The sequence below is a fragment of the Mustelus asterias genome, chromosome 24 (assembly GCF_964213995.1).
Source record: "Mustelus asterias chromosome 24, sMusAst1.hap1.1, whole genome shotgun sequence".
NCBI classification, from domain to species: domain Eukaryota; kingdom Metazoa; phylum Chordata; class Chondrichthyes; order Carcharhiniformes; family Triakidae; genus Mustelus; species Mustelus asterias.
In genome coordinates this window covers 20,912,769-20,937,164 of record NC_135824.1, presented here as the reverse complement: position 1 = coordinate 20,937,164, position 24,396 = coordinate 20,912,769, and the positions used below count along the sequence as shown (strand labels likewise).

The window sequence follows — 24,396 nt, the reverse complement described above, 5'->3', positions numbered from 1 at the left end:
GTAAAACACACCTAACTTTAAGTAGGTATATTGTCGATTCTTCAGAAGAGAAACTTTGTCATGAAGGCTATAGTACAATGCAAATTTTAAACAACAAAATAAAATCTGTGTTCCATTCCATTTATTGAAAAATATGAGAATCAGATGGTCAGAAACAGCTTTGAACCACAACGGCAATTGAGATGGAATGATTTAGACATTGTTATCTGTTGCACATGGGACTAAGTATATAAAGCCAACGAGAGGGCTAATATTGCAACTTAGAAAAATGGGTGTTCAAAGTGGAATGCTTCAATTATGATCCAAAATGCTGTTGGTGAATGTTGTCAAAGTAGAATTTTACTTCTCCAACTATGATTTATTGGGCAAAAACAACCACTGCGGTTCTATACACAGAGATCATTGATTTGATATATGTATATATATAATGACCTGACATGTATTAAATGATCTCAGTCTGAGGGCATTGTAGGTCTGTGTTTGGTACAGCACTCCTATGCCAGGAAGGTACAAATCAGTATCTAGTGACCACTGAAAACAGCATGTGGGCGTGTGAATGTGAAGACAGAATTAGGCAATATTTTAATAACCAAATAACACTCACTGGCAGGAATAGATGCCAGAGGAATGCTGACACATATGTGGAAACTTGCACCTCATTATGACTCAGTATTGTCAGGAAATAGGGAAACTTATATTCTCTTTCAATATTATTCAGTAATTAATGGAGTCTGTTCAATCTAAATGTCATATTTCAAAATCTTTTTGATTATGCGTGTGAAATCATACTTTATGTGACCTTCTCTGAAATATTTACTTTAGTAAGTATATAAAATTGGAAATGTACTTATCCACTTAAGAGGCATGCATGAATGAAAATAACTTTAATCATTTATATCTTTTGCAGGTGAACACATTGATTACTGCGGCTATGCTGTGCTTCCAATGGCTTTAGATCAAGATATTTTGGCTGCTGTCACACCAACAAAAACAAAACTCATCCAGCTGGCAAACACTAGCCCTGTGTACCTGTAAGCAATTTAATTTGAATTGGGAGTTAAAGAAAACTGTAGCAGCTTACATTCCACTTTCCTAATGGACCATTTTGTTTACTGAAAAGTCTTGACGGGTGCTAAATTCTCATTTCTGCGAAGTTATGTTTGAAGTTAACTTTTTAAGGTTTTTCTTATTTTAAGTCTTTTAAAGCATAGTTGGTCAGCGGGTGCACCAAGAGATGTAAGATCTTGGTTTGAATCTGTATGTTTCTTCACCGACCCTGTTACTGATCAAAGTCATGCTATTGGAAGAAGTGCCAAAAAGAGGCCAGGGATTACCCATGGAGGGAAGAAGAAACATTGGAGACAGGCTACTTTGGGATGCTGTTTTGGCTTTCCAAGCAGCTAGTAAATAGAGAACCTCGAAATAGGTCACCTGGCATCTTTTAACTTGGAAATGGTACACGGTATGGGAAAAACAAAATAACAAAATGTGATGAGGGATAATGTGAAAAGGGTAGTTACATAATTTCTTGGTCAAAGACAAAGTCAGAACAGCATTTTACATTATAATAAAAGCAAAATACTGCGAGGGCTGGAATCTGAAACAAAAACAGAAAATGCTGGAAAATCTCAGCATGTCTGACAGCATCTGTGGAGAGAGAATAGATGTGGAGATGCCGGCGTTAGACTGGGGTAAACACAGTAAGAGTTTTAACAACACCAGGTTAAAGTCCAACAAGTTTATTTGGTAGCAAATGCCATTAGCTTTCTGAGCGCTGCTCCTTCGTCAGATGGAGTGGATATCTGCTCTCAAACAGGGCATTCAGAGACACAAAATCAAGTTACAGAATACTGATTAGATAGAATGCGAATCTCTACAGCCAACCAGGTCTTAAAGATACAGACAATGTGAGTGGAGGGAACATTAAGCACAGGAATTTAACCTGTGCTTAATGCTCTCTCTACTCACATTGTCTGTATCTTTAAGACCTAGTTGGCTGTAGAGATTCGCATTCTAATCAGTATTCTGTAACTTGATTTTATGTCTCTGTACGCCCTGTTTGAGAGCAGATATCCACTCCATCTGACGAAGGAGCAGCGCTCCGAAAGCTAATGGCATTTGCTACCAAATAAACCTGTTGGACTTTAACCTGGTGTTGTTAAAACTCTTCCTGAGAGAGAATAGAGCCAGCGTTTCGAGTCTGGATGACCCTTCGTCAGAGCATTAAATGTGTTGGTGAAATCCTAAATGGTCATTTGCCCAGGCTAGGGTAGAATAAAGGATCAGGGCAGCCAATGAGGTTAAACCAAGGGCTTTACCTGATGTAATTTTTCAAAGTCATCTCGGCTTTTTTTGGTTGGAATAAAAGTACTGAAAAGTAATTTCATTGCAGTGTTAATGTAAGCCCACTTGCGACTAATAAATAAACTTTACTTTGAATTTGGGGATGATTTCCATGGTTGCAACAAGTGACTTAGTAAGGAGCACGTATGTTGAGATTTTGAAGGGAAATCTACCATTTGAGGAGTCTACTTGTATGTGGCTTGATCCAGTAACAAAACTAACATTGGAAACATTTGAAAGCATATTGTGCTGAGTTTGAATGTGTTTGGTATATTCAGGTTAAAATAGTCAAAAATTGATCCTTCTCAGGCTAAGCATCTTTGACCAAAAGGAAGCAGCCTTTCCCTTTGAGGCAGAGGAGTCACTTCTGGTGGAAATCTGAGATTTAAAATGTTCTGGAATAAAGAAACAAAGGAAGACTTGTATTTATGTCGTGCCTTTCATGAATTCAAGATGTCCTAAAGCACTTTACAGGCAATGAAGTACTTTTTGAAATGTGGTCACTGTCATAATGTAGTAAACACAGCAGCCAATCCAATTTTGCTCACAGCAAGCTCTCACAAACAGCAACATGACATTGACAAATAATCTGTTTTCATTGATGTTGATTGAAGGATAAATATTGGCCAGGACATGGGGGATAACTCCCATGCTCTTTATAAGTGGTGCCTTGGGGTCTGTTATGTCCATCAGAGAGGCAGACAGATGGGGCCTCAGTTTATGTCTTATCTGAAAGATGTCTTGACAGTTCAGCGCTCGCTTATTGTGGCACTGGACTGTCAGCCTAGATTCTTGTGCGCAAATCTCTGGAGATAGACCTGAGCAACCCTCTGACTCAGAGGCAAGAGTGCTACCAACTGTGCCATGGCTGACACCTCGATCAGTCACAATGGGGCATTGACAGTGGTGGTGGAGAATGATTTTATGCACTTTATGCATATTTTGAAGTTTGGTTTATGCCTGCTTTCAAAGTGAAGTAAAATTAAAACGTAGAATCCAAGAGATTATGACTAAACACTGTAGTCTCAATTTTAATCCTGCTCACGCCGTGAGAATGGTGTGTGTGTAAAATTGGTGGTCAGTCTTGCTCCACTTGCCAGTTTAACTCCTGGTTTTCACAATTGTTTGGTTAGTCTGCAGGGTAAGCTGATAAATATTTAAATATAATTGTTTGATGTTGTAATCCTAATGGGATCCCAATGCCACTTTAACTATGAAATGCTTATATGGTCCTGAAGTTTGTGGCAAAGAGTTTCAGAGCTAGAAGAGGTCCAGCTAAGTTCAGTTTTTTTTTAACGTTTGGTGGTCCAGGAGGAGCACACACTCCTTACAAGAAAACCTTGTGAGGATATCCTTTACTCTGGATTCTGCCTTCACCCACCCCACCCCGCTTGGCCTATCCGACTTTCCTAATCGTAACACAATAATCAGAAATCCCCACGCTTAACATGCTGAGGGCCATTTCCTTGGGTCCCTGGTATAAGCCCACAGTTGCACCATTTCTTGCTCTTTCCTATTGATTTCCATGTCAGTTCGAGCAGAAGTTGGCAGTAGAGCATTTAAATAAGTAGGAAGTAAAACTTGCTTGTTTTCCATGTTGGCATCATCATGGTAGTTTCTCTATCTCTCCAGCCATCTTAACATCAGGATTTATGATGCTTTTCAAAGAAAGAATTCGCACATTTTCAAGTGCCAGCTAATAGTACGCTTGATGTTGGCAGTGTGAAAAAAGAATGGGCTCCTCAACCTGGCAAAACTATAACCTGTTAAAAAGAAAAGATGATTTAAAATCTTAAAATCTTTTCTAGCCATTGGTTTTCCAAGTTGGTGTCTTGTTAATGATGTAGTGTGTATTAATAGATCATGATGTGGAGTTGCCGGCGTTGGACTGGGGTGGGCACAGTAAGAAGTCTCACAACACCAGGTTAAAGTCCAACAGGTTTATTTGGAATCACGAGCTTTCGGAGCGCTGCTCCTGCATCAGGTGTGTGGAGAGGTAGGTTTCACAAACACGGCATATATAGACAAAGACACAATTGCAAGCTAATGGTTGGAATGCGTATTATCTTGCAATTGTGTCTTTGTCTACATACGCCGTGTTTGTGAAACCTACCTCTCCACTCACCTGATGAAGGAGCAGCGCTCCGAAAGCTCGTGATTCCAAATAAACCTGTTGGACTTTAACCTGGTGTTGTGAGACTTCTTAACAAATAATGGTTTCATGTTTTTCCATTTTAATACCTGCTCCATTAAACACTTGTTCTAACAACGCTCTTATCAGATGGTTGATTATTTTTCAAAGGTGAACAGGAATAAATATTTTAAAGTTTGAAGTTTCTTTATGTGTATTTGTTTATAATAGGTATTTAATATTGCTAATGGGTCTAAGGCCCTGGGATGATGCTTCAAATATTTATCTTGATCTTATTGTAAAATATTATAAAATGCTGCAGCAGTTAGCTCAAGTGCTGCAGTAATGTTTCAGAAAATTTGTAAAAACATCATATGATTGACAAATATAAAATATTATACTCCTTCCTCATGCAGAAAGATATAGTTTACCTATTATTTAAAAAAAACTTGCTTCAAATGCAAATAGTGGTTTGTTTTCTCCTTCCCAAAGCCTTATAAGTCTACTTATTTACACCGTCAAACAAATGATAGTAGAAATAAAAAAGATGCATTTACATTATTTGCTTAAAAATTCAGTTACTTTACTATTATTCCCCCCTTCCCCGTTCCCATGAGAGTCTTTTTCTGTTACTTACAAATATATTTTTAAAAATTATAAAATATTTACATTAATGGAGGCATAATTTTCATACAAACCTGTGTTGGTATGTCATTGCCCAGTCCAACATTCTCTTTACTGTTGAGTCCACAGTGACCGACATGTGAACTGAGGGTCATCTTCCTTGGTCTGTGCCTGATTCCAGTTGCACTGTCTATAAAGTCAGCATGAAACCTTCTTAAATATCCTTTCTTGGCCCCAGCAGAAACATCACACTTTCTACAAGATAATAAAAACCCTATTCCAGGCAACACCATTTGCTCGATTTTATGGAATAGTTTTTACTTGTATGAAGCACCAAAAAAATAAATGTAATCTCTCTTTTTCCCACTGTTTGGCCCTCAGTTATTTAAAACTGTGGTGCCTGGTTGTCACTGAGGGTGTTGTAATTCCTTCAGAGCAAAGTGAAAACTACAGTGCTTAGGATGCATCTCTACCATGCACACAAACCTTGTCCACAGCAGTTCTAGCAGTCCAGCTGAGGAGACACTTTTGAATGATCCCTTAGAATGGTGTGGAAACTTCACTTAGATATTCCTAATATTAAACAACCACTACCATGGGCAAGGCTGGTGATATTTTTCCAGAATCGTGTACTTTTTTTCATATTCTGAATGCTTTCTACTCAATAAAGAAAGAAAATGCCAACAAGGTGCTGCCAAGAAACTTGTTGTGCAGTGTGATTGGTCAGCTTCTACTACCATTACCTCTCTTGAATCCTACACTGTTGCTAAGTCATCACACTGCTGATCAAGAGCAGAAATTTCCTCCTTTTAAGTGTTGGGAAGATAGAAGCTATGGTTTTTGGTTCCCACTCCATTCCCCAGCTACCGATTCCATCCCTCTCCCTGACAGCAATCTGAGTTTAAACCAGCTTTGGAACAAATTTGGTGCCTCATTTGATCCTGAGTTTCTGATCTTATACGTTGGCTGTCACTAAAACTACCTATTTGCACTTCCGTAACATCACTCGACTTTGCTCCATCTCTGTCATCTGTTGCTGAAATCCTCATCCATGCCTTTATTACCTCTACACTCCAGTGCACTCCTGGTTGGTTTCTCCCTTTCTACCATCCATAAAGTAGAGGTCATCTGAAGTTCTGCTGCCTGTGGGGTTTTTATTTGTTTCAAGGGACCTGAACTAGGGCAGCATTTATTGCTCATCTTTATTTGCCCTTGTGAAGGTAGTGCTGAGACACCTTCTTGAATGTCTGCGTGATATAGGAACACCCACAGTGCAGTAAGGAAAAGAGTTCCAGGATTTTGACAGTGAAGAAACAATGACATAGTTCCAAATCAGGATGGTGTGTGACGGTTAGCTCAGTTAGTTAATGGCTATTGTGCAGGTTCAATCCCTCTACAGGCTGTATTCTTGGAAACTTGTCCCCTTACCTTGCTCTACTCATGATGCAGTGTGGTGCCGCTCAGGCTTTATAACCAAATGTCTCAATGGCTAATTACTTTATCCATGTCTTAACTTGAATTAAGTTCCATTCCCTCATCCCTTGTGCTTGCTCAACTAAATTTTCTCTCAATCAAGCACCGTTTTGGTTTGAAAATCTTCATCCTTGTTTTAAAATCCTTCTGTGGTCTCACTCCTCCCTAGCTTTTTAATCTCCTCCAGCCCCAATAGAGTCATCGAGTCATAGAGGCTTACAGCATGGAAACAGGCCCTTTGGCCCAACTTGTCCATGCTGCCATTTTTGTTTTAACCACTAAGCTAGTCCCAATTGCCCGCGTTTGGCCCGTATCCCTCTATACCCATCTTACCCATGTAACTGTCTAAATGCTTTTTAAAAAACAAAATTGTATCCGCATCTACTACTACCTCTGGCAGCTTGTTCCAGACACTCACCACCCTCTGAATGAAAAGATTTCCCCTCCGGACCCTTTTGTATCTCTCCCCTCTCACCTTAATATGCCCTCTAGTTTTAGACTCCCCTACCTTTGGGAAAAGGTGTTGACTATCTAGCTGATCTATGTCCCTTATTATTTTATAGATCTCTATAAGATCATCCCTAAGTTTCCTACACTCCAGGGAAAAAAGTCCCAGTCTATCCAGTCTCTCCTTACAAGCCAAACCATCAAGTCCCGGTAACATCCTAGTAAATCTTTTCTGCACTCTTTCTAGGTTAATAATATCCCCTGAGATCTTTATGCTCCTCTAATTCCTGCCAGTTATGCATCCCTAACTTTATTTCAGAGAAACTAGAAGCAGGAGTAGGCCATTCAGCCCTTCAAGAGTGCTCCACCATTCATTTTGTTCATGGCTGATCAGCAAATTCAATATCCTGATCCCGCCTTCCCCCCCATATCCCTCAATCCCTTTAGCCCCAAGCGTTATATCTAATTTCTTCACGAAATGGCACAACGTTTTGGCCTCACCTACTTTCCGTGGTAGTGAATTCCACAGATTCACAACCCTCTGGGTGAAGAAATTTCTCCTCACCTCAGTCCTAAATGGTTTACACATTATCCTCAAATTATGACCCCTATTCTGCACTCCCCCACCATCGGGATCATTCTTTCTGAATCTACACTGTCTAATCCTGTTAGAATTTTATAAGTTTCCATACGATCCCCTCTCACTCTTCTAAACTCCAATGAATATATTGCTCCTCTGTTGGTGGCTCCAAGCTCTGGAATATCATCCTTATACCCCTCTGCCTCTCTGCCCTACTTTCCACCTTTAAGGCACTCCTTTAAACCTACTTTTAGTCTCTCTGATCTAATGTGGCTTGATGTCATAATTTGTTTTATAATGCTCCTATGATAAGCCTTGGAACCTTTTATTACGTTAAAGATGCCATGTAAATATAAATTGTTGCTTGTTAGACAATGATAGTTTTGGAAAAAGAATTTCTGCTTTTTTTTGGAATAATTTTCCTGTCTATTATTTTTATCAAATGAGGGCCTCAAGTATCAGTTTGGCCCAGCTGATAATCTCTGACTCAGGTGATGTTTGTTTGAAGCGCACTTACTATCTGGGTTGAACTTGAGTGCAATCGTGAGGTGGTTTCTGTATTGACTGAGGTGTTGGCTTTCAGAAAAGGTGTTTAAACAAGGGGCTGTATAGCCGTTCTGATTTGTCAGGCCAATATTGTAACGTCTTTCTCGTAATCAGCATATTATGATGGCCTGGTGCGTATTATCGCTAGACTATAAATCCAGAAACTGAGCTAACGTTCTGGGAACACGGGTTCGAATCCCGCCACGGCAGATAGTGGAATTAGGATTCAATAAAATAAATCTGGATTTAAGAACCTACTGATGATCATGAAACCATTGTCAGAAAAACCCATCTGGTTCACTAATGTACTTTAGGAAAGGAAATCTGCCGTCCTTATCTGGCCTGGCCTACATGTGACTCCAGATCCCTCCAAGGGCAACTAGGGCTGGGCAATAAACGCTGGCCAGCCAGTGACGCTCATGTCCCAGAAATGAATTAAAAAATAGCAGAGGAGAGGGAAGGATTCTGCTGAGCATATAACTGTTACATCCCTACCATTGCAGTAGTGATTAATTCATTGTGTGAGAAACATTTTGAGATGCAGCTTGAGATCGAATATGCTATTTAATTGTGCCCTTATTTGGTACTTCTACCCTTAGATTTTATTTTCACATTTAATCATTTGGATGACTTGATGAGTGGCTTTTTGAACCTATCGTTATTTTCAGTCCTACAGAAATGTGATCTTTTGGAGGAATAATCCCTTTAAAAGAGTTAACTATATAAATGTGCACTCGATAGAAGACTTGAATATATTTAATAACGGAATAATAAGTAGCTTATTGGGTCTTGTAGATTCCTCACACAGAGTTCTGATCTTACTCATGTTGTTGTGAGATTGCATCTTGGTGTGACAATTGGAGGTCTTCTGATTCCAGGGTATGGATATGGATCTTTTAGATTATAAAGGAGAATTGACCCACTTATGCAGCTCCATCCCAATTGGTAATTGGGAAGGTTTGTAATGCAGGTGCCTTTGGGCAACAGGGAAGGGTACATGAAATTGGTGATATATAGATAATCTAGAAAGGAATCTAGTGTTCTAAACTCTTCTGAATAAAAAATCTATCCCTTGAAAAATTGAAATGGTTTTGTTTTTCGTATTTCTGCATACTTTTTAAAACAGTAAGAAGTTTAACAACACCAGGTTAAAGTCCAACAGGTTTATTTGGTAGCAAAAGCCACACAAGCTTTCGGAGCTCTTAGCCCCTTCTTCAGGTGAGTGGGAATTCTGTTCACAAACAGAGCTTATAAAGACACAGACTCAATTTACATGAATAATGGTTGGAATGCGAATACTTACAACTAATCAAGTCTTTAAGAAACGAAACAATGTGAGTGGAGAGAGCATCAAGACAGGCTAAAAAGATGTGTATTGTCTCCAGACAAGACAGCCAGTGAAACTCTGCAGGTCCACGCAACTGTGGGAGTTACAAATAGTGTGACATGAACCCAATATCCCGGTTGAGGCCGTCCTCGTGTGTGCGGAACTTGGCTATCAGTTTCTGCTCAGCGACTCTGCGCTGTCGTGTGTCGCGAAGGCCACCTTGGAGAACGCTTACCTGAATATCAGAGGCCAAATGCCCGTGACCGCTGAAGTGCTCCCCAACAGGAAGAGAACAGTCTTGCCTGGTGATTGTCGAGCGGTGTTCATTCATGATGAATAAACCAGAAATGCAGAAAACAAGTAGCTGTGAAAAAGGCAGCATATTAGCTCTGAGCAAGAATCATTCTAACTCGAAACGTTGGCTCTATTCTCTCTCAGTAAGAAGTTTAACAACACCAGGTTAAAGTCCAACAGGTTTATTTGGTAGCAAAAGCCACACAAGCTTTCGGAGCTGCAAGCCCCTTCTTCAGGTGAGTGGGAATTCTCACTCACCTGAAGAAGGGGCTTGCAGCTCCGAAAGCTTGTGTGGCTTTTGCTACCAAATAAACCTGTTGGACTTTAACCTGGTGTTGTTAAACTTCTTACTGTGTTTACCCCAGTCCAACGCCGGCATCTCCACATCATGACTACTTTTTAAAATCCATTGAGGCATCAATAGCTAAATATCCAGCTGTAAAATGTTTATATCAGATTGATCACTTGAAGCCCATATTGCTGCCTGTCAGAGCCACCAGAAATCTATTTCAAACCATATTATTGTTTTTAGATTAAGCCTAGAGCTCACTAAATACCTTAATGGATTTTCTTTTGGAACTTGTTTTGTGGGAAGTTCATTGGCAACCTTTGTGGAAAAGCAGTAGGTGGCAGCAGTTAGCTATGCTTTACAACACAGTCGCTCTAACATTGGTCTTTATTTATTTCTATAGGGACTATAATGTTCATATAAACAAGATCCACATTGACACAGCTAAACCTCAATGGCACAACTACTTTCTTTGTGGATTTAAAGGAATTCAGGTAAAGTAGAACAATTATTTTTCTGAGCAGGTTAGTGTAAAGTAAGTGCACAGGTAGAGGTGCCATCTATTGCGTGAGATGTGAAAAGATGGCCACACCTGTCCTTTCAAGTGCATATAAACAATCCCATGACAATATTTTTAATCATAAGTTCACAAGATATAGGAGCAGAATTCTGGCCTCCTGAGTTTTTTGCTGCCAATGTTTTATGCTCCCTCCCTAAATCGTTCTGTCTCCCTACTTCTCTTTCCTCCTTTAAGATGCTCCTTAAAACTTATTTCTTTGACCAGGCTTTTGGTCACTGCCCCAATATCTCCACATATGCATTAGTGGCAAATTTTGTTTGATGTTTTAGGAAGGGTCTGTGTTGGAGCTGCTCTGATTTAACATATGTACGTAAATGCCCTGGACTCGGGAACAATATTAAAAGCACCAAATTGAAAGATATAACAAATCTTGACGTGGACTGTGAAAGGTTGTGTGGGTAGACACAGAAAGGTCAAGAAATGAGGAGAAGGTTGAAGACTAAAGTTAATATGGAGACAATTTAAGTAATATGTCTTGCAAGTAGTAATAGAAGGAAGAATACCTCAAGTAGTAAGATTTTAAATGGAGCAAAGTGACACACAGATCATCAAAGACATCAATTTAAGTAATACTATGGTTGGAATATTGTGCATAGCTTTGGGACCTTTTAAAAGCAATAAGACAGCGCAAAATAGTCTTGTCATTAAAGTCTCGATCGGGTAAATAGTGAGGTTGTTTGCATTGGTGAGCATGAAAGGGCACCAATTGAAGATAATAGTTAAAATGAAGGTTAGAAAAATATATTTGCATGGATGGTAGTTAATCTGGAACTTTTTGCTGCAAATAATTGTTGAAGCAGAGTATTGGTATTTTGAAAAGGGAATTACATAGTTGCTTGAAATAGTTGTAAACAGGAAAGTGGGATTGGACTGGATGGCTTGTGGGGAGGAAATCACCTGATGGGCCAAATAGTCTGTTCTTATTTGCTATAATTGTGGAAACATGCTCATTAGCACCATTATGCCTTGAGCTACTCAGTTTGTTTATACTTCATTGTCTGATTAAATTCAGTAGTTATTTCCACAAAGTAATCAGTTCAGAATCCATGACCGCTATATTTGTGATTCATGAATCACCTCATCATGGGGTTTGATGAAAACATTTTATTTGTTTTAAGACTAAACAAAAACATGTTTGCTATGGAGAAGCATGGGATAACTTCAATGTACAGTGAAATGAGAAATCGCAGCAATGAAAAATGATACATACATGAATGAATACTTCATAGAATCCCTACAGTGCAGAAGGAGGCCATTCGGCCCATCAGATCTGCACCAACAATAATCCCACCTAGGCCCTATCTCTGTAACCACACATATTTACCCGGCTAATCCCTCTAACCTATGCATCCTGGGATATTAAGGGGTAATTTAGCACCTAACCCGCACATCTTTGGACTGTGGGAGGAAACCAGAAAACCCGGAGGAAACCCACGCAGACACGGGGAGAACATGCAAACTTCACACAGACAGTGACCCAAGCCGGGAATTGAACCCAGGTCCCTGGTGCTGTGAGGCAGCAGTGCCGCCCCAAACTTGACAGTTGTTAGTGCGATAGAATTCTATGACATGTTAAAGACCACAGAAGATTCCATCTTCATCTTAAATTGTTGTCATAATGGTTTAGTGTATCATAGTGCTGTTTCACAGAATGTGCAAAAGTATTCATTCCCTAATTTACGGAGTTCTTGGTCTTGTATTTGTTTCAAGGGAGGAAAGATTTGAATAAGGTATCCTTGAGATGGTTTTAGCAAACAGGCAATCAAGAGAGGGTATAATCAATTAAAAACATGTCGACTAATGAAGAATGATGACTCGAGGCAAAACAGTTACTCAGGGCATTAATTCTCAAGAGGAATGAAACCTGGATTCCAGACAAAGCTTGCAGTTTGGTCAACTTGTATTATAAAATCTGTAGGCATTGCTGCTGAGTGAAACTCAAAATGCAACATTTTGATAAATACAGTTTATTTATTTGTCACAAGTAGGCTTACATTCATCAAGTGATGAAGTGACTGTGAAAATCCCCTAGTTGCCACTGAGGGAGAATTTAGCATGGCCAATGCCAACCAGCATGTCTTTGGAGTGTGGGAGCACCTGGAGGAAACCCACGCAGACGCAGGGAGAATGTGCAGACTCCACACAGACAGTGACCCAAGCCGGGAATCGAGCCCAGGTTCCTGGCGCTGTGAGGCAGCAGTGCTAACCACTGTGCCACCATGCCGCCACATGTATGTCTCTTTGGTGCGTTAAGCTAGCTGTAGATAGCAAATATATAGATACTAAGTGGCTTTTAATCTGAATTAAACCAAAATTTGAGGCAGATATACATGGTTGTTGTAGGGAACAGCATCTGGGGACATGCTTGAGTGCTGGAAATTCATGGGAGGGATGTAATGGGGGATGGGAAAGGCATAGGAAGAAGGAATGGGATGGGGATGATATGAGAGGGATGAAATGAAATGCATGGGATGTGTATTGAATGAAATTAATGGCATGAGAAGAATAGAATAGCTTGAGATGGAGATTTAAAGAAGTATTGTTGAAATAAAGATACCAAGTTCACTGCAAATGGTCTCTTTCGGAATGACAATGTTTGTATCCACTTAAAAAACATACAAAAACAATTAAAAATTTGTCTTTTTAATAAAAACACATTTGCTTGCAGCATCTTGTACATTTTTAGAACAAAACTTCTGCATAGTAATGTTAAATAGAGTACATTGGAAATTTGTACTACTCTTTATGACCCTTCTACAGAGTCATATGGACTCTGTTTCTCTCTCCACAGATGCTGCCAGACCTGCTGAGTTTATCCAGCATCTGCAATATTTTGCTTTAATTTCTAATTATAATTGCTTCCAACTCTCATTGAGTTAAAGATTTAGGTGTTGCTAAAACAAAGAGGCTTAAAATGCTGTATATTTCAAGTTTGTCGCAGTAAATGTAACAAACTCAAGAATCATGTGAAATTCAAAGAAAAACAAAATGTAACCCCTGGCATTTAGCAGTCAATTCTGCACAATGATGACTTAATTCTACAGCATAGTTGTGAGGATAGGCAATTACACTACATTCTGTAGACAAACTACATCAAGTTCTTTCCATCCTTTTTTCATTTAGGAGATGATTGTTCTAGTACTTGTGGTGAACCTACCCACGTAGCACAATTGGAAGCATAAGCTAACTTGCGGCTGCACACATATTTAAATCTACCTTCCTAGATCAACAGGCTATCAGTTAATGGAATGGCAAAAGGGGTGCTGATGATCAGAATGGGTCCACGGGGATCATTCCCTACGAAAGGTGGTGTCACATATCCACCATCAAACTGGTAGTCAGCTGAATGCAAAACAAACATACTCTGGTTACTGTGTTGGCATTTGCGAAATTGATTTGTGAATCACCTTGGGTCACAGGACAGCAGTGGTGTGTCAAAGATCAGCTAGCTGACTCATTATTAGATCAAGTGGTGGTTTAGCAGACAGCGGAGATAGTCTAACGTGACCACAATGCTGTAATAGATTCCCATGGGCATTTCCACTAAATATGGAAGAAACTATTCAACCCTCTGTAGTCTTTCCAACAGCAGTTTGGAATTAAGTGAATCCATTTGAAAATTAAGCTTTTTAAAATACTTTTTTCTTGGAATGTGGGCAACAAGTTGCTCTGCCCTGGATATTGTTGAGTTGCATGAATGTTGAGTTGCATGAATGTTGTGTGGCCGCACCCTTCCAGGCCAGTGCTGAGTATTCCATCACACTCCTTCCTCGAGACTTATAGATGGTGGAGAGAGTTTGAAAGGGTCAGCATGTACACTGAACTGAGCCAGCCACAATCTTGATGCGGCAGGTCCAATTAAGTTCCTGATTAGTAATGACTCCCAAAGTGTTGATGGCGCGCTTCATGACAATGATAGTGTTGAAGAAGTTTAAGGGGAGATAACTAAGCTTTTTCTCATTGGAGATGATCCTAATCTGTGACATGAATAAGAGCTGCAACTAGTCAGCTTAAACTTGGGTGTTATCCAGAGCACTGTGTGGGTTCACACCAGTTGCTTTTTTATTGGAGTTGTGAATGGTGTTAAACACTGCGGAATCATCAGGAAATAGCACCACATTGAAAGGGCACTGAACAAACAGTTGGAGCTGGTTGGTCCAAAGATGCTTCCCTCATGAACTCCTGCAGTGATGTCTGGCCTTGAACAGTGACAGCCATTTTGCTTTGCATCATGTATGACTTCCTGCCATTGCAATGTTTTGCCTTTAGTCTCTATTAACTTCAGTTTTGCTAGGGTTTCTTTGTGCAAGAATTAGTTTGATGGTACCTTAAAGTTGAGGGTAGTTAGTCTTACCTCATCTCTGGCATGTAGCTCTTGCATCTATGTCTAGACAAAGACCGAGTCTGTAAGAGTAAATCAACACGTAACACTACAAAAATAATAAAAGGATAAAGCTTAAGGCTCTGTATCTAAATGCACATAGCATTTGAAATGAAACAGATGCACTGATAGTGCAAATAGAAATTAATAAGTACGATCTGATAGCTATTAGGGACATGGCTAGAAGTTGACATAGATTGAGACCTGATTATTGAAGGGTATGTGACATTTAGGAAGGTTAGGAAGTTAAAAACAGGTGGAGGGGTGGCTCTGATGAATAATGATGGTATTAGCACATTAGAGAGGGCTGACCTAAGTACAGGGAACCAGGATATAGAAGCAGTTTGGGTTGAGATGAGAAATTATAAAGGCTAGAAGTCACTTGTGGGAGCAATGTACAAGCCCTCTAATTGTAACTACACCAGGACAGAGTATAAAAGAAGAGATAATGGGAGCTTGTCAAAAAGTACTGCAATAAGCATGGGGGATTTTAATCTGCATATACATTGGAGAAATCTGATAGGCAAAGGTGGAGTAGATGAGTTCATGGAATATTTTCAGGATAGTTTCTTAGAACAATACGTTCTGGAGCCAACCAAAGGGCAGCCTATACCAGACCTGGTATTGTGCAACAAGATTCATTGATATCATAGAATCATACAATCCCTACAGTGCAGAAGGAGGCCATTCGCCCCATCAAGCCTGTACCGACAATAATTCCATCCAGGCCCTATCCCCGTAACCCCACATATTTACCCTGCTAATCGCCAGACACTAATGGGCAATTTAGCACAGCCAATCAATGTAATCTACGCATCTTTGGAGTGCGGGAGGAAACTGGAGCACCCGGAGGAAACCCATGCAGACATGGGGGAATGTTCAAACTCCACACAGACAGTTACCTGAGGCCAGAATTGAACCCGGGTCCCTGGCTCTGTGAGACAGCAGTGCTAGCCAGTGTGGTGCCCATAATAATTTCATGGTGAAGGCACCCTTAGGTAGCAGCGATCATAATATGATTGAATTTTGCATTCAGTTTGAGGGAGAGAAGAGTGCATCCAAGTCTAGTATTTTAAACTTAAAGAAGGGCAACTGTGAGGGCATGAAAGCAGAGCTGGTGAAAGTGAACTGGCAAATATGCTTAAGAGGTAGATCAACAGAGCTTCAGTGGCAGACATTTAAAGCCTAACATCTGCCATTGCTAATTTGCAAAGAGAGCCTACAGAATATGGAAGAATTGACATATTTCTTTCCAAATCCACACCTATCCAATTTTTTTGTAATAAATAATATGGGAACACTGAAACAACGAACTTGTTCCAGCATAACCCTGGATTGACCTAAAAAGAAATCTACTAAATAAGGCAGAGCCAAGCAACCCAATGTTAAATTTAGCAGTTCAGTAACTGAATACTTTTCTTACCCTGAGGGAGCTGAAAATATTGCAAGGCCTCAGACATTCTAAGCAAAAGTGGAAGAACTACCACCCTAATTTCTCAGAAGTGGTCATAACTTAGGACACAACAGCAAGCACATTGAGTCTGCCTCGCCTAACACATATTAGCTGAGGCAATTAAAAGCACTTTCCGATATCACACACCAAGAGTGTGGAAGATGTGAAGGAAAAAAAGAATTGTACAGTTGAACAAAGGAATGTTAACACATCCACCCTTCAAAAAACCCCACTGAGAGGGAAACAGGAAGCAATCAAACTGGATGCCACCATGGTTGAACAAATTACCGAGGAGAACTCCAGACTAAGCCCTAAATATAAATGGTCCTTGGGCCATTTCTTGGATAATTCCATTGAATTGTGAAAGTCATTCATGTTCTGTATATCTTTCTTGGATTATCTCAGAGTGTCAGGTGCTGGACAGAGTTGTATTTCTGTGCCAGATTTGACGACTAATAGTCATTGGGAGGTCAGTACATTGAGAGCTTGAGGACGGTGTCAAACTAGCAAATTGCTAGTTAAAAGCTCCCTTTAAATTTGCCTTGGCATCTTAATTTTACGAAGTTGGGAGAATAGAGTTACTATGCATTTGATCCCTGCAGAGGGGAGGGAACCCAAAGGATGGTAATGAACAATGTGTAGGAAAGAGAGGCTCAAAGAAATACAATTGCACTGATTGCTAATATCATGAACAACTCGTGTCCTGCCGGACAAAGATCAACATTTATAATGAGGGCTGAAATGGTTGATTAGGCCCTTAGATTTCCATATGCTACAGCGATCATACAGTGGCAGTTTCTAATGTTCAACATGATCTGGTCCTAGGTGCCTTTCAGTGTCATTATTGAACCAACTGTCCATTGATTAAGACCTGTACGGGTCTGTCAGAATTCTACTGTTGGGGGAAGTGTTCCCCCTCAATTAGGATCACATAATGGTGGAAATCACGGGGTAAACCTCAAGATCCTCCCTGAGCTCTCATGGTGCAGAATACCAGTATATATCGTGCTGGGGGCCACATAATGCAGGTTTTTACAATACAATGGCACGTCCCAGAAGTAATTTTGAAATGTTACAGACTAAAATAAGCAATTTAAACAAAGAGTGTCAAAGGGTTCCAAGGGTATAGCTTGTTTATATTAATTTTAATTTCAAACTCCATTGGGATGGGAGTAAAGCAATACTTGGCAGACTTCATTTTCTTCTGAAACCAAAGCACTTTGTGAAACATTGCGTGATAGCTTTATAAGCTATATTCATGCAAGAGACGAACCCTGTGGATCAGCCCTGCTTAGACATATTACTCAAACTTTTATTTTTCATATGGGTTTGGCTACAGTTGTAGGACAAAACAACTGGCATCTATGTTTTAGGTCGTAATTTGCTTATAGTGCTGGCAGGGGAATTGCGAACATAACACTAGTTTTTATTGCCATGTTGCTTCCATTCAGATTCACATTTTTACTGAGGTCATTTAAAACTTTGCATTCATTTTGCTATGGTAAAGTTCTGTGAAATACCCCCGTTCACGTTCCACTTAAAATTTCAAGCATTTCTTCTTTTTAAACCTGTTTTTGCCAAAACGAACTGGTTCTAAGGGAATTTGTATGCGTATGTATATTGGCAAAGGGCAACATTTTTGGTCACCAGAGGCATTTCCGTATTATTATTTGTGCAACTGTCCTGACCTAAGCAATGGATCTTAAGACTTAAATACCTAGTTTACTCTGGAGTAAAATATATTGCTTATAATTGTATTTTCCTCCCCAAATAATGCCAGATCCATCCAGTTTAAAGAGGTTAGCTGAATTATGGGAAAAGCTCAGTCACGGAATCTGCAGGGAAGGTGAAAAGTACAGTATTCTGGGTAGGCTGACTACATTGTAGAAAAATAGAAGCTATTGCAAGAATAGCTATATTTATTTTGTACACCAGCTAGAAAGTACTACTTAAATGCTGAAGAGGTATTATATTTAAGTGGAAAGTCAGAAGAAGCCACTGTATCTCTGCATCAATTCAGACTTTCCTCAATGAAGTTCAGGCAAGTGCATTTTAGAGTTTTCGTTTGAGAAAAACTGCCTGGGAGAACATACACAGAGTGTAACTACTTTCTGAGACGCTACACACCACTCAATCCAAGTATAGCCGTATGATTTTTGGTAGTAAAGCCTGTAAAGTATTACACCCTATCCAAGGAAACATTTTGTCTCTTCAAATCTTATTAAAACCTTTAACTGGTTGTCTTTCTTGCTAACAATGCAGACATAAACTGGGATTATAAGTGATCAATGTGGGGAGGGGTTCATAATTTCCCCCATAATGAAATTCTAACCCAGGTTAAGCCGTAGTTGTTAATAAGAGGAGAGGTGGAGGCATTTCTCCTTTTATTAACAACTAATCTGAAATCTATAGTGTTTATCACTTATTCCCAAAGACAATTTCCATGTTCTAATGAGAATGGCATCTTGTAACAATATGCTAATTCCCTAAATTGTTTAATTTTGATATTTGTAATTTTTTCAGAATTCAATTCAGAAGAAACACTGACAGACCCATCCTGGTCTGAATCAGTTGGCAACTGGTTCAATAATGCATTCACGAATGTACTTTACGGTATATACAATACTGAAGCTGGCAGGGGATTTAGCCTGAAGATCGGAGGATGTTAGGAGCATTACGTTTACATTTATAGATGTTATGATCCCTGTGGAGATTGCTAACATTTAAAAAGAAATTCAAACTCCCAGTTAATAGCCAAAAGGATGGCACAAGATTGTATGTTTTAAGATTTTTCCTGTAACAGATGACTTAAAAGCACTCAACGCAACACTGTTTTTATGGGCAACTTAAACATAGCTCTTTGATACCTATCACACATCATACTCTTTAGAGAATTACAGTCCCTATGCGAAAGTCCACACTCGCTTCCAGCTTCCATTGGGGTCACATTTTCCATTCCACCAAAAGTAACTTCAAGTCACCATCTCCAGGCGCTTCCTCACTTTTTGGAGATTTTCCAAAATGCATTACTAGCAGTTAAGCCCGTCCCAATCATTCTTTTGCAGGTCATGGCAGGGTGAATCTTCGGGATTCCCTCGGTGGCTGCGGAATGCACTTCTACTAGAGACCGTCTCTCTCCTGCAAATAACTTTGGTAACTCACAAAGGACCTGCAGCCTTTTCTCTCTCTGCTGACCATGTGATTCCTCTCCTCTCTCTCTGTTTTCTCATCTGCCCAAAGACTAACCCACTCCATCTGACGAAGGAGCAGCGCTCCGAAAGCTAATGGCATTTGCTACCAAATAAACCTGTTGGACTTTAACCTGGTGTTGTTAAAACTCTTACAAATACTTGGAGCCAGTAAGTCTATCAACTGTTAGCAAAGCTATCCTTGCCCTGGTGTTCCTAAGTGTGAGAACTTCACACTTTGCTCAGCAGGTCCCTTGACTTAATTAGCAAGTTTTGGTATCAGGCAGAATAGTTAGATAACCCCTTCATTTTAACCTACATTTAAAGAACCAGTTCAAAGCATCATAATCTTATGAACCTCGGAAATGTTATATGGATTAAAGATAAAGATAGAAGGGGGAAAAAAGACAAATTTCAGAAGTACAGAGGAACAAAGAAAACAATCTTGCAGAGAGAATATATTCCCATTGTGCTCAACATATTCCCACTGTATTTACAAGAAAGATGAATGAAGAACTGCAGACCAGAGGGGGATGTAAAGTATTTTGGGATATCAGTTTAAAAAGAAAACTATTATATGAAAGGATTAATGAAACTTAAAGTTGAAAATTTACTCGGTCTGGATGGTCTACACACTGGAATATTGAGGGATGTTAGTGATGAAACTGATGTACTGACTGTAATTTTCAATTTGTGACATGTACCATAGATTATGGAGTATATATCAACCCGACGTATAAGATGATCCCACTAGTCGGCACCACCAATTATGTTTAGGTCTATACTCAGTGTATAAAGTGACCTCCTTTTCTGCTGCTATCAGACTTTTGAATGGACCTACCTCATATTAAGTTGATCTTTCTCTACACCCTAGCTACTAAGTTCTGCATCCTCTCCTTTCCTTCTCTATGAATGATATGGTTTGTCCGTATAATGCGCACGAAGCAATACCTTTTACTGTATACTAATACATGTGAAAATAATAAATCAAATTGAAAAAGAATGGAGTACAAAGCTGGCTTCAAGCTAAAATTCGTTGACATTTGTGAACTCATTGAATAACTCTGCTGGGAATTTGCTGTTAGTGAAAAACTGGTGTGAGGATGGAAGAAGTAGGAATCCATACCGACAAACTAGTGTACCATGAGAACAGGGGCCAGCAACTGGCAGATCTTGAGAAGCATTTATCAGAATGGTTACATAGTCACCAGAAATGCAAAGTGTATATACGTACTTAAGTGGGCCATATCAAACCCGGAGTTCAGCAAAGATTTCAGAGCAGCAGCTAGTTGGTGTGACAACTTTATGGAACAAAAATGTCTAGTGTTTGTGGCAGAAGACCAAGGTTGCCTGGAGCCGAAAAAAAGTTGTTCATCCGGTACGAGGTAAGTTGTTTTACACAGAGGGTGGTGGGTGCCTGGAACCCGTTGCTGGGGGAGTAGTGGAAGCAGATACGATAGTGACTTTCAAGGGGTGTCTTGACAAATACATGAATAGGATGGGAATAGAAGGATATGGTCCCCCGAAGGCTAGGGGGTTTTAGTTCAGACAGGCAGCATGGTCGGTGCAGGCCTGGAGGGCCAAAGGGCCTGTTCCTGAGCTGTAATTTTCTTTGTTCTTTGTATTCCAAAATGTCCAGTTTCCAGCAATTCAACATCAGAAAATGGCATAGGCACCAGTACCCGTCATGTCGCATTGGCAATTCATGGATGAAGTAACCATGAATTTCAATATGGCCAGCAACCAAACTATGGAGTGGAAAGGTTCAGAAACAGTTCTAGTGAAAATCACAGGACACAAGAGGGCAGGTCTTTTCATGGTACTAGCCTGCATGGCCGAAACATGGAACAAAATTAAAGCCGATAGTAAGTTTTCAAATATAAAACCATGCTGAAAATCAAGTTCCCTGCAGGAGATTCTGTGTTATGTCCATGACAATGTTTGGATGGATGAGGATGGCATGAAGTTGTGGATCAATAATGTATGGAATCGGTGTCCCTGTGGCTTGCTCAGAGTATGTAGCTTATTAATGTGGAGCATGTTCAGATTCCATAGAACCAATGAGATCAAGAGGCACCTGTGAAGAAAGAACAACCAGATTGTAGTTAGACTAGGGGGTCTAATATCTGTAGTTGAACCTTTGGATGTGTGCATTAACAAGCCATTCAAGGATCACTTCTACACCAAATAGTTGATGGAGAAAACATCTTCACAAAGAGTGAAAATATGGTCCTGCCCCACTTGATGCTTTGTGTGGTTTGGTCATGCAATTATATGGAATCCCTTCAGTGCAGAAGGAGGCCATTCGGTCCATCAATTCTGCACCGATTCTCTGACACAGCATCTTACCAAGGCCGTATCCCCGTAACTCCACACATTTACCCCACTAATTCACCTAACCTACACATCTGGGGACACTGAAGGACAATCTAGTAAGGCATATCCAACTAACCTGCACATCTTTGGACTGTGGGAGGAAACCAGAGCACCTGGAGGAAACCCATGCAGACACGGGGAGAATGTGCAAACTCCACGCAGACGGTCACCCAAGGCCAGAATTGAATCCAGTCCCTGGCGCTGTGAGGCAGCAGTGATAACCACTGTGTCACCGTGCTGCCCAATGGAGTGGTTTTAGTGAATAAAGCATCATCAGCTTGTTACAGAAAATGTAGAACATCCAATTCAGTGGCTGAAGAGGAAGATGATTTGTTGTGGAGGGATGATTCTGAAACCAAAAGCACCAAATTCGATTCTTGTGGGATCCTTGTGTTGATATTATAGTCACAATGACTCAGAATGAATAGGATGAACTTGAGTCAGATGCTGAGGACAATGAATTTGACAACTTGTAAAATGCTTTGATTGTGGTTAAAAGTATCCTTGCAGAAATAATTAATTCAATAAAATCTGTCCCATTTATTTAATTTGAATTACTGGTGTTAATTTATTTTTCAAATTTCAAACTGACAACCACCTATCATCGGTGATTCACATTTTATAGTCATGTGTAAGTCGACCTCTATTTTGGAAGGACTTTTTGAGGCTTAAAAGGTCAACATGTACGCATGAACCGCTTCCCCTGTCCACCACTCCACACAAAAAAAGACTAAAATGAATAAAAATGGAAAAACTCCAGAGGACAAGGAGAAAACAATCCACAATATAAGGGCAAGGCATCACAAGGGCCAACAAAGGTTGGACGTGAGCCGAACAAAAAGTGGCAGAACAAGTAGAAAAAGGACCTATCCTCTGTCCGACCCCAAAAGCCTATCTTCAGAGGGAAGAATCTAGTGCGGTAAGAATTCAAGGTTAGGCAGTGCTTAGGAGGCAGAATGAGAATGCATAGCTTTGCACGATACAGACTTCTCTTGGCAGTAATATAGTAGTTCCAGCTAGGCATTATAAAAGACTTTGACATGCAGTATAAATAATGTGGCATAACGTTTAAAATAACTGTTAAAATAATGCAGGTTCTGTAAGTACAACGGCCAAGGTTCAAGGATTTTGTCTTCAAAATAGTGTTAGGGTTTGCAATGGCTTCTCCTTATATCCAATCCCCTTTAGCTATCTGTTAAAACTCTCCCTTCACTGTCTCTTTCCCCCTGCCCCTCACCCCCCCTATGTCCACGTGGAACACTATGGAAGATTAAGCAATCTTTGTCCCAAGAGGTCCACGGGGAATCACTGATTGATCTCCCTGTGGGAGATCCCAGGATTGGGACTAGCGTGTGTACAGCACGGTAGTGGTTTTACTTTGCATTCTGTAATAAACTATGTTCCTTTCCTGTCAGGCTTCCTGAGTCATTACAGTCTCCAATAATCCAGTGATTATAAGGGCAGGAAGAAACTGTGTTTCTCAAGGTCCCGCAGCTTAAGTGGTTTAGAAATTAAACCAGTGCCACCTGGCTCAGGGAAATGCACATGGCAGTCTGAATCTTTGATAACTTGTTGACTGGCTAAAATGTGCTGCTCCACATTTGGCTTTGTCCACTGTTGATTTTGTTTCAAGGAAAGCATGTTTGGTTTGATGAATTGTTCTCCGCTTCACTATTCATCTGGAAATCTCATAAAATCAAAGGTGTTGTTAGCATGTACATCAGGGCCTTTCAGCTCCAAATCGTTAATACTTAAACACTTAAACTTCTTCACTTGGCTTCTATAAAATCTACCTCTGGTAGAATCTTGTTCATAGAATCCTTACAGTGCAGAAGGAGGCCATTCGGCCCATCGAGCCTGTACCAACAGCAATCCCAATCAAGCCCGTAACTCCACGTATTTAGCCTGCTAATCCCCCTGACACTAAGGGGCAATTTATCATGGCCAATCAACCTAACCCGTACATCTTTGGAGTGTGGGAGGAAACTGGAGCATCCGATAGAAACCCATGCAGACACGGGGAGAATGTGCAGACTCCACACAGTCACCCAAGGCCGGAATCAAATCTGGGACCCTGGTGCCGTGAGGCAGCAGTGCTAACCACTGTGCCACCGTGCCGCCCCTGTTCTCTGTTTTTCAATCTACACTGTCACCAGCATGCGATTTTACTTTTGAGAATATAGAATATGACGTGTTGAAGTGGTAGAAGATTTAAATAATTACAAACTTTTACAAGAACTTTCAATTTAACCAGAAGTTAAATTACCATATGCACCAGGTTTCAGAGAGTATCCCTTGAACAACAAGTGAAACACTTATTTGGATGAGCACAGAAACATCATAACATTCAAGGATATGGAACAA

General features: G+C 40.1%; 1 protein-coding gene across 1 annotated transcript in view; it reads left to right on the top strand.

Annotated features, from left to right (window-relative positions):
- galk2 (galactokinase 2) overlaps positions 1–24,396 on the top strand; it is a 121,403-nt gene that overhangs the window by 19,309 nt on the left and 77,698 nt on the right. Inside the window, exons 3-4 of the mRNA XM_078241405.1 lie at positions 908–1,031; positions 10,458–10,548. Coding sequence (XP_078097531.1) covers positions 908–1,031; positions 10,458–10,548 — 215 coding nt within the window. The remainder of the gene's footprint in view (positions 1–907; positions 1,032–10,457; positions 10,549–24,396) is intronic.